The sequence below is a fragment of the Mus caroli genome, chromosome 6 (assembly GCF_900094665.2).
Source record: "Mus caroli chromosome 6, CAROLI_EIJ_v1.1, whole genome shotgun sequence".
In the NCBI taxonomy this organism is placed as follows: domain Eukaryota; kingdom Metazoa; phylum Chordata; class Mammalia; order Rodentia; family Muridae; genus Mus; species Mus caroli.
Genome location: NC_034575.1, coordinates 90,629,704 through 90,640,567, shown reverse-complemented (window position 1 = coordinate 90,640,567; position 10,864 = coordinate 90,629,704). Strand labels below are relative to the sequence as shown.

The 10,864-nt window shown below is 42.8% G+C and overlaps 1 protein-coding gene across 5 annotated transcripts in view; it reads right to left on the bottom strand.

The window, feature by feature from the left end:
• The window catches only part of Slc25a26 (solute carrier family 25 member 26), a 101,200-nt gene that overhangs the window by 24,196 nt on the left and 66,140 nt on the right, over positions 1-10,864 (bottom strand). For 2 of the 5 annotated variants that reach the window (XM_029478601.1, XM_029478603.1), the window contains 2 exons: positions 5,571-5,615; positions 1,647-1,670 (listed from right to left, as the gene is read on the bottom strand). The exons of 1 other annotated variant lie outside the window; for it this stretch is intronic. In XM_029478601.1, the coding sequence (XP_029334461.1) occupies positions 1,647-1,670; positions 5,571-5,615 (69 nt within the window). The remainder of the gene's footprint in view (positions 1-1,646; positions 1,671-5,570; positions 5,616-10,864) is intronic. 2 more of the 5 variants (XM_021164333.1, XM_021164335.2) reach the window with 1 other exon arrangement.

Here is a 10,864-nt window from a genome sequence, read left to right as displayed (position 1 = left end):
TCACAAAGGGTAGCTCTGGAGTGACCTCTGCACAAGCACAGTGGTCCCTTAAGAACACAGATACTCACAAAGGGTAGCTCTGGAGTGACCTCTGCCCAAGCACAGTGGTCCCTAAGAACTGCCTTCAGGGGTTCAGGAGAGAGACTCTGGCTAACTTTCACTAACTCTGGAGCATAGGAAAGAGAAGATAATAGTAAGGACACCGCACTTCGTGAACAGAAGGATTAACAACACAGGGCTGGAGCCAGACACCTGGGTTCAGTCTTGATGGTACTCTTTAGCACTCCTGTAACTGGGAGAAAGCCTTACTGGTTGGCATGCTCTGCCTGCCTGCCTGCCTGCCTACCTGCCTCCCCCCTGCCCCCTTCCCACAGCTACAAAAAGAAGACAAATAACACTTATCTCCAGAGGAGAAACAAAGGTTAGCGCCAGGTCACCCATGCACAGTGGTCACAACAGGGCCCAGCACACTGTACCTTTAAGAAATGCTGGCTATGGTTTTTAGTATTTCTGTTATGGCCACTACTGTTGCACAATAAAAAAGTGTTATGAGCAAATATAAATCCATCTGACTCGAAGACAGAGGTCTCTCGCATGCCCGGCTTTCCCATCTAAGTCTAATGAGAGGCTGAGCTCTTGAATCCTGCAGGATGCGAAGAAGATAAATGTAGGCCCTCACCCAGGGCCTGCCATGGTATCTGCTCATCCCACAGCTGATGGGTTTGGTAAGTGTGATTAGGGAGAGCATGTGCTTTCCTAAAGAAACTCTTGAAAAGCCAGAAAAGACTACGCAGGTCTCTGATGCCCAGGGGAGAATCAGGGAATTTCTTGAAGAGGGTGGATGGGAAGCGTCTCACTAGCGTAATATTCAGTCTAAGACCTAAGTGATGACTAATTGGACTTGAGGAGGCTGAGGGAAAGAGTGGAGTACATGGAGCCTAGGAGAGTGTTTATAAGAAGGATAAGTGTATGGCATGCATGTGTGGACGTCTGTGGAGGCTAGGGGGAAGCCAGAAAATGGTGTCGGACGGCCTGGAGCTGGCGTTGCAGGTGCCGGGGACTGAACTTGGGTCCTCTGGAGGAGCAGTGAGTACTGCTAACTGCTGAGCTGTCGCTCCAGCCCTGAGGCATTTGCTCTCTATCACTCTGTCCCTTGGAAAAGGCCCACTCAGCATAATGAACGTCTCTTTCAAACACCTTGTCACACACCCTAATGACAGACCATCATCACTTGTCATGTTGGAAAAGTAGAAGTAAATGCCTCTCACACACAAGCAATAGTGCCTCAAATGAACAAATAAATGACATGCAGCAGGGAGCACAGCACGGCAAGTGCACAGAGCCAGAGTGAGCAGGGCAGCAGGGAGCACAGCACGGCAAGTGCACAGAGCCAGAGTGAGCAGGGCAGCAGGGCAGAAGGGCAGCAGGAAGCACAGCACAGCAAGTGCACAGGGCCATGGGGGAGCAGTGCAGGTGGCTGCACGGAGAGTGATGGTCTAGGTGAGGGAATAGGCTGGGGAGGAGGAGGAGGAAGGAGAGAAGGAAGAGAAGGAGGAAAAGGAGGAAGAGGAGGAAGAAGAGGAGAAATTCTTCCTCCTTTTAAGGTTTTAGAGAGGTTTTAGGAGAGGGCATAAGACGTGACTCACCTCAGTAAAAGAGCACCTGACCATCTGGGGAAGAAGAAAGTTAGGGAATTCAGAGCAAAACCAAGCTGGACACAGTAGCACACATCTGTAACTTCCACACTCACTCAAAGGGTTGAAGCAGCATTCCAAGTTCAAGGCCAGCCTGGTCTACGCACCAAAAAATTTAAGTCTCTAAATACCCTGAGGGAAACTTGGTGGTGCATCTGAGGCACAGCCAGGGTAAAGTGGAGTCTGGAGCCGAGCAAGGTGTTGCTGATGGGACACACTCAGGTAAGTGAAGGAAAAATTCTGGAATGATCCCCAGGGTTCTATTAAAGGTTGGGCATCTTGTTCTGAACTGGTCACCGTGTGACACCTTACGTGAGGGTGCCAATGAGACTGCTGAGCATCCTACGCTGGCACACAGAGGAAGCATATGCCTTGAGCATCACATGTACAAGACAAGACTGCTGCCCCCTCAAAGCCCAGGAGAAGAGGTAATGCTACGAGGTTGGTCAGGGTAAGAAGTGTCATAGCTGTGACTAACACAGACGGGGGGACAGCTGAAGGAAGTCAGCTTAAAAGGAAGGTGACTGCTATGATTTTGACAAAGAATTTTTAGGACAGTAGTGTCCAGACTCCCACCGCTGGCTACATACTATGTACTGCTAGGGCCTGGCTGAGAAAGTTTCCTAAGTCATGTCTCCACATGAACACAACAGAGAAATCACCTCACATGACACAATCTCCCTACACGACAAAAAGCAAGTTTGCGTGTAAAACGATAAACACACACACATACACACACAAAATAACAACAACAAAAACAGCCACAAGTTTTCTGCTTCCACAAAGACTCTGTGATCTCGTGTTTAGATGTTAAAGAAAAACACAAAATATAGGAAGGCATGTACACTGTTATTTAACCTTGAGGGAAATGCAAATCAAAAACTCTGATGACTCAGTAGTCGACAACTCTGAGTGTCTGTTTTCTTTAAATCAATGAATATGTAGCAAGGACACAGAACAGGAATCTCTCACCCGTGCTGGTGAGAATGCAGAATGCACTGGAAACCACACACACACACACACACACACACACACACACACACACCTTTATGGACTTTTATACAATTAAGGATACACCTGTAGGAATTATTACACGATTAAGCACATACCCCCTTTCCAGCCTAGCAACACCACTCCTAGGCAGCTTTCTGAGTGAGTGTGAGAGAGAGAGAGAGAGAGAGAGAGAGAGAGAGAGAGAGAGAGAGAGAGAGAGANGAGAGAGAGAGAGAGAGAGAGAGAGAGAGAGAGAGAGAGAGAGAGAGAGAGAGAGAGAAAGTGTATGTCCATACAAATACTACAGGTGGATATTTACAGAAACTCAGTGAATAACCAGGGAAACCTGGGGATAGCTCAAATGTCATCAATATGGAATGGAGCCACACATTCTGAAATGCCACAGGGGCAAAAAAGCATTACCAAGACCCAAGAGCACTCTAAAAGAGAAGGAAGCAGAGCAGGGGCGCTATATGGCACACTCCCCTGCTTACGGGCAATGCAAAACAGTGGCTAACATGAATGAGCTGGGGTGCGAGAACAGTAGTGGCTCTGAACACCCTCAGAACTGATGCATCTTGTTTACTGTGTGCATGGTATTCCCTGGGGAACTAACACTATGTACCACTCCACAGATGCGTTTATCAAGACTGGAGAGATGACTCGGCAGTTAGGAGCACTGCTCTTCCAGAGGACCCGAGTTCAGTTCCCAGCACTCATATGGCTGCTCATGATCATCTGTAGCTACAGTTCCATGGGAGCCAATGTTCTCTTCCAGTTTCTGCGGCAGCAGGCACACAAGCATGCAGGCAACACATGAAAGTAAAACTAAAATTTTAAAAGAACTTTAAACACAGAAATCTGAAATTTCTACAAAAATTCCTAGCAATTTCTTAGCTACAAATGTCCTTAAATTTCTGGATAGAAATGAGCCAACCCCGTACTTCTTCCATCTTTGGACCTGCAAACATTCCTGTGGACGCGGAGTGCCGGGGCGTCAGCGTGAGCAGAGCCTGTGAATGCTGGTTATTGTCAGGCCCTGCAGTCTGTGAATGCTGCTCACTGAAGAGCTTACACAGGGCTCTTGTGTGCTGTTGGCCTCGCTGTTCTTTTGTCACACACTGAAAAGGGACCTGGTATGCTAAGGGAATGTGACCTTCTCATTGGATGGCTGTTACATCATGCCTTGAAAAATGGGCTAAGGAATCTGTTTTCACCCTGCACCACGAAGGAAACATTGAAACATGACAACAAAAGGCCCTGAAACTCCACTAAATGAGGGGCAGTACCTTTTAAAATCATCACATGTAATAAATCTTTAGTGTTCTAGTTTATTTGAAACTTAAAAAAAAAAAAACTTTACATTTAATTGTGTGTTGTGGGTGGGAGGGGGTGCACACGTGCCTGTGTGTGTGCATGAATTGATAAGAAGGTAATTTTTAGGAGTTGGTCCTTCCACCAATCAGATCCTGGAGATAGAACTTGGGCCATCAGGCTTGAAGGCAACTGCCATCTTGCCGGCTCCAGTTTCCAGTACTTTTAAAAAGAGCAATGTTTTGAATTCATTTATATTCTTTGGTATACAACTTTAATAGGATATATTGGAGTCCAACCTAACTCCTATGATACTTTTAAAGACTGTTTTCTATACACCATGCATAGCAAATCCATCAAATTATGGTGGCATCAGCATGGTTTTTGTCTGTTCCTTTTCTTGCAGTAGTGGGATTGAATTTGGGGTTTTAAGCATGCCAGTCAAGCACTGGACTGCAGAGCTGTCCCAGCCCCAACTCCTACCAAGATAATTTGCCATTTTCCTGCTTCATTACTTATAAACCCTTCTCACTGAAACAAGAATGTTCCATCTTTCATGACCATTATCCTAGCAAGACATACAGTCTACATTACAGACATACAGACTCAGTACAGCTCTCTGAGTGTATATGCACAGTGCAACACTGACGTTATATATGATGATAACAACCTGAACCACGTAGTACTCTTTTTATTAAGTCCTTTACAATACTGGCAAAGACCCACGTCGTTCCTAGCACTACCATTGCCCCAAATGATGAAGAACAGATGCAATGCCTATGCATGTTTAAGTCATTTAATTAATCAGTTGCTATGCATGTATGCATGCCTGTGTGTGCAGATTAGAGGGTGATCTTTGAGAGTTTGTTATCACCTCCCACCTTGCTGAGGAACGTTCCTCAGCATACTCCACACCATCCAGCCCACAGACCCCCAACCTACTGTTGCCATCTCAGCTCACCATAGGCATCCTGGGATACACTACCATACTGGCTTTCTATGTAGGTTTTAAGGATTGAACTAGATTGTCAGGCCTTTGTGACAAGCCCTTCCACCTGCTGAGCCACCTTCCCAGCCCTCACTGCATAAAGTGTTCCCTTCTATCTAACAGATGCGTGATCTTCCCCAACCCCAGGATGTAGTCACTCAAGGCTCCTAGTTCCACTAGGACTCCACAGCAGAGATGAAGGAGAGCCAGAGCCTCCCAGCCTAACGCTGCTCCTTCTGCCTGCCCTGGGGCTGGAGGGGGCTGGACCCTGCTGTCTTTCCACTCTTCCTCATTGCTCTTCCTGTGAGCCCACTCACCCACACATGCTCACACACCATTCAACTAAGTGGAGAAAAGCGGCAGTCCAGGGGAGAGCGAGGCAATATGCTTCAGTTCCACCGGCTCTACCTGAGACAGCACACACCCCTCAGTAGCGTCTGAAACCGCGTGAAGTCACATGAACAACACTCTCAGCTGCGGGTCATTTGAAGTCTGTAAACTACTCACTATGATCTTTTTCCATCGCATACCCACACTGTTGGGCACTAGAAAAATCTTCACATGATGATTTAAAAACTTACTTTCAAGGATTCCCACAAGGGAAACTGGACCAAGGAGAAAGGAATCTGGAGAGAGAGAAAAATCATGCGGATTAGATAAAAGAAAATCAGTGGTTGTCCTGGCATTATTTTAAGAACCTAGGATTATTAACAGTGTTTCATTTTATTGTTTGGCTGCAATAAGACCAGTATTAAGCAAATAAGCAGGCGCAGTACATGTTTAAAAAGCTGATAAACCCTGGCCATAGGTCCTCTAATACTTCAAGCTCAAGGAACATAAAGAACATTGTGAAGCCCTGTGAAATGGAGAGAAAATCTGAGCAGAAACAAGGCTGACACAGAGACAGACACAAAACATCTCCCACAGTAACGGCAGCACTGAGAGCTGGCCAGGCTCTATGTGGGAGCTACAGTGGAGTGCTCTCAGCAAGCAGTGTGAGCATTCAGAAGAGCCGCTGAACAGAAGAGAAAGGATGAGGGGGAGGAAAAGGGAAAGAGGTGAAAGATGGAGACAATATAAAGAAAGACAATGGAGAGAAAGAAAAGCAAGAGAAAAGAGGCAAGGAAGGAGAGGGAAAGGATAGTGTGAGGAGAAGACAGCGGGGGAAGATGGAGGACAGGCAGGCCTGAAGGAGAGCAAGTGGAATGTGGCAGACAGAAGGAAGAGGGAGACCAAGGAGAGGACTGAAGGCAAGGAAAGCAAACAAGTCCAGAGCCACTTGCAGGAGCAAGTCAACATGGCAGACTCCAGAGACTCGCTGACTGCCTAGGAGGGAACAGCTGCACCCTTGAAGAAGAAAAGCTCTGAATGGTGTTCCACGCAGAGTCTACAATAAACCTAACGGAGCCACAGAGCAGGTCACCTACAGACATCAGGAGAGGTCAAGATCTCAATACTTAGGAAGTGTTTACAGTGAGCATCACCATGCCCTCAGTAAGCTGTACTTCACTGAACCTGCTAACAAGCCATACGCCAATCAGTGAGGTTGTCACTCTCTTGACAGATGAGCAAGATGGCCTCAAAGAAACTGTGTGACTTGCCAAAAGACACATAGTTAGGAACTCGAGTCAGACCATCTGACTTCAGAGTCCTAACTACTCATTTACCTGCAAAGGCGCCTAACCATGTTTATCTGCTTATTAATTCCCACACAGTAGGACTACCTTTGCTTTTAACTGAACTTTTTGAAATTCTAAAAAGACAAAAGAAGCCACACCTACTTTTCCAAAATAAAAATGAACTCCAGTGGACTCCAGCTGCTGCCTTCCCATCTCTGCCCTGTGTGGCATACTAAGTGCCAGCAGAGGTGACACTTGGGGCACAGTGGCCCCCGTGTTGCTGGCCTTTATGCAGTCTAGTTCAGGTATAGATCATGTAGACTGTGCCTGTGTAGACTGCAGGCAATGTCAACTAGTGTGCACTGCACACTTGCTCCTGGAGGAATTAGCAGACATGTGACAACTATTTATCATCACATGAACTTGGGGTGGGAAGTGACTGCTGTGCTTAGAACTCAAAGTCCATCAGCATCTGTCTAAAGCAGCTGAATGGGACTGACCTTGCCACAGAGACGGATTCTGTCCTACTCAGCAAGAAAATGGGAGTGGGAGTGTGTGTCAGTATCACTAGTTTGGATTCACGTGACAAATGAAAATCTTGGAAAAACTAGTCCATGTCATGAGTAAGCAGTCAGCCACCCTACGTGTCAAATTCTCACAAGAAGTTAAACTAAGTTTGGTGTTTTGATTCCCAATTCTGACATTGACCATCCTGAAACTTCAGAGCTCTATTTTCAATTAAATCAAAAACCTGGCTGTAGAACAGGCTTCTAAGAACTTGTCTAAAGCTTAAAAAATCATATTGTGCCATAAGATACAGCCAAGAGGAATAGCAGGAGGTACTTAGAGTCTTCTAATTCTAAGTTTCTTCTTGGGACTTTTCCTTCCCAAAGTGAAGGTATCACATTCTACAGCAATGTTAAATTTCACCCTATAGATGAAAAGGCTTAAATGATTGTAAAAACTATTGCTGGAATTACTTTTTTTAAAAAAAATTAAAATAACCTAAGAGACTACACAGATTGTTAACTGAATTTATTGGGCTGTTAAGGCTATTTAATTTTCATTCCATAGATAAACATTTTGCCCTTTGTCTCAATTGCAAGTTATGCATAAAATTCTTACTTTAGCTTAAAGAGGCAACTTTTATATAATATACTGGAATACCCAGGCCCAACTATTCCCTAGAGATTTTGCTTTACAAAGAAAGCCTACATTAAATGCCCAACAACTGGGCAGTGGTGGCACACACCTTTAATCCCAGCACTTGGGAGGCAGAGGCAGGTGCATTTCTGAGTTCAAGGTCACCCTGGTCTACAGAGTGAGTCCAGAACAGCCAGGGCTACACAGAGAAACCCGCTCTCAGGAAAAAAAAAAAAAAAAAAAAAAAAAAAAAAAAAAAAAAAAAGCCCAACACCGGGAAAAGCAAGATTTGGACTTGAAATCATATCTCATGATGATGATGATAGAGTACTTTAAGAAGGACATGAATAACTCCCTTAAAGAATTACAGGAAAACACAGGTAAACAGGAAACACAAAAATCCCTTAAAGAATTACAGGAAAACACAACCAAACAGGTGAAGGAATTGAACAAAACCATCCAGGATCTAAAAAGGAAGTGGAAACAATAAAGAAATCACAAAGGGAAACAACTCTGGAGATAGAAAACCTAGGAAAGAGATCAGGAGACATAGATGCATGCACCAAAAAATAGAGAAAATCTCAGGCACAGAAGATACTACAGAAAACATTGACACAACAATCAAAGAAAAATGCAAAATGCAAAATGATCCTGACTCAAAACATCGAGGAAATCCAGGACACAATGAGAAGACTAAACCTAAGAATAATAGGTATAGAAGAGAGCGAAGATTCCCAACTTAAAGGGCCAGTAAATATCTTCAACAAAATTATAGAAGAAAACTTCCCAAACCTAAAGAAAGATATGCCCATGAAAATACAAGAAGCCTACAGAACTCCAAATAGAATGGATCAGAAAAGAAATTTTTCCTGTCACCAAATGCACAAAACAAAGAAAGAATATTAAAAGCAGTAAGGGAAAAAGGTCAAGTAGCATATAAAGGCAGACCTATCAGAATTACACCTGACTTCTCCCCAGAGACTATGGAAGCCAGAAGATCCTTGGCAGATGTCATACAGACCCTAACAGAACACAAATGCCAACCCATGCTACTATACCCAGCAAAACTCTCAATAACCACAGATGGAGAAACTAAGATATTCTATGACAAAAACAAATTTACACAATATCTCTCCACAAATCCAGCGCTTCAAAAGATAATAAATGGAAAACTCCAACATGAGGGAAACTACACCCTAAAAAAAAGCAAGAAAATAATGTTCTTTTGACAAACCAAAAAGAAGATAACCACAAAATAAATAAATAAATAAATAAATAAATAATCCCACATCTAACAACAAAAATAACAGGAAGCAACAACCTTTTTTCCTTAATATCTCTTAATAATTCCCCAATAAGAAGACATAGACTAACAGACTGGATACATAAACAGGACACAACATTTTGCTGCATGCAGGAAACCCACCTCAGTGACAAAGACAGACACTACCTCTGAGTGAAAGGCTGGAAAACAATTCTCCAAGCAAATGGCTACTCTATATTAGAGTAGCCATTCTAATATAGAATAAAATCAACTTTCAACCTAAAGTTATCAAAAGAGATAAGGAAAGATGCTTCATATTCATCAAAGGAAGAATCTACCAAGAAGAACTCTCTATTCTGAACATCTATGATCATAATGCAAGGGCACCGATACTCATAAAAGAAACTTTACTAAAAATCTCAAAGCACACATTGCACCACATACAATAATAGAAACTTCAACACCTCATTCTCAGCAATGGACAGATCACGGAGACAAACTAAACAGAGACACTGTGAAACTAACAGAAGCTATGAAACAAATGGATTTAACAGATTATCTATAGAACATTTTATCCTAAAACAAAAGAATATACCTTCTCAGAACCTCATGGTACCTTCTCCAAAATTGACCATATAATTGGTCACAAAACAGGCCTCAACAAATACAAGAAGATTGAAATAATCCCATGTATCCTATCAGATCACCACGGTCTAAGGCTGGTCTTCAATAATAAAATAAACAGTAGAAAGCCCAAATATACGTGGAAGAAATACAGAAAGAAATTAAAGACTTTTTAGAGCTTACTGAAAATGAAGCCACAACATACCCAAACTTTTGGAACACAATGAAAGCAGTCCTAAGAGGAAAACTCATATCTCTGAGTGCCTCCAAAAAGAAACTGAAGAGAGCATACACTAGTAGCTTGACAGCACATCTGAAAGTTCTAGAACAAAAAGGAGCAAATTCACCCAAGAGAAGTATACAGCAGGAAACAATCAGGGCTGAAATCAACTAAGTGAAAACAAAAATAACTATACAAAGAATCAACCAAACCAGAATCTGAGAAAAAACAACAAAATAGATAAGCCCTTGCCAGACTAACTAGAGGGCACAGAGACAGCATCCTAATTAACAAAATCAGAAATGAAAAGGGAAACATAACAACAGAAACCAAGGAAATCCAAAAAATCATCAGATCCTACTACAAAAGACTATATTCTACAAAACTGAAAAATCTGGATGAAATGGACAAATTTCTAGACAGATACCATGTACCAAAGATAAATCAGGATCAGATAAACCAAACAGTCCCATATTCCCTAAAGAAAAAGAAACAGAATAGTCTCCCAACCAAAAGAAGCCCAAGACTAGATGGGTTTAGTGCAGAGTTCTATCAGACCTTTAAAGAAAACCTAATACCAATACTCCTCAAACTATTCCACAAAATAGAAACAGAAGGTACTCTACCCAATTCGTTCTATGAAGCCACAATTACTCTGATACCTAAATTACACAAAGATCTAACAAAGAAAGAACTTCAGACCAATTTCTCTTATGAATGTTGATGCAAAAATACTCAATAAAATTCTCAATAACTGATTCCAAGAACACATCAAAATGATCATCCATCATGATCAAGTAGGCTTCCTCCCAGGGATGCAGGAATGGTTCAATATATAGAAATCCATCAACATAATCCACTATATAAACAAATTCGAAGAAAAAAAGCATATGATCATCCCATTAGATACTGAGAAAGCATTTAACAAAATCCAATGGTAAAAGTCTTGGAAAGATCAGGAATCCAAGGCCCATACCTAAATATAGTAAAAGCAATATACAGCAA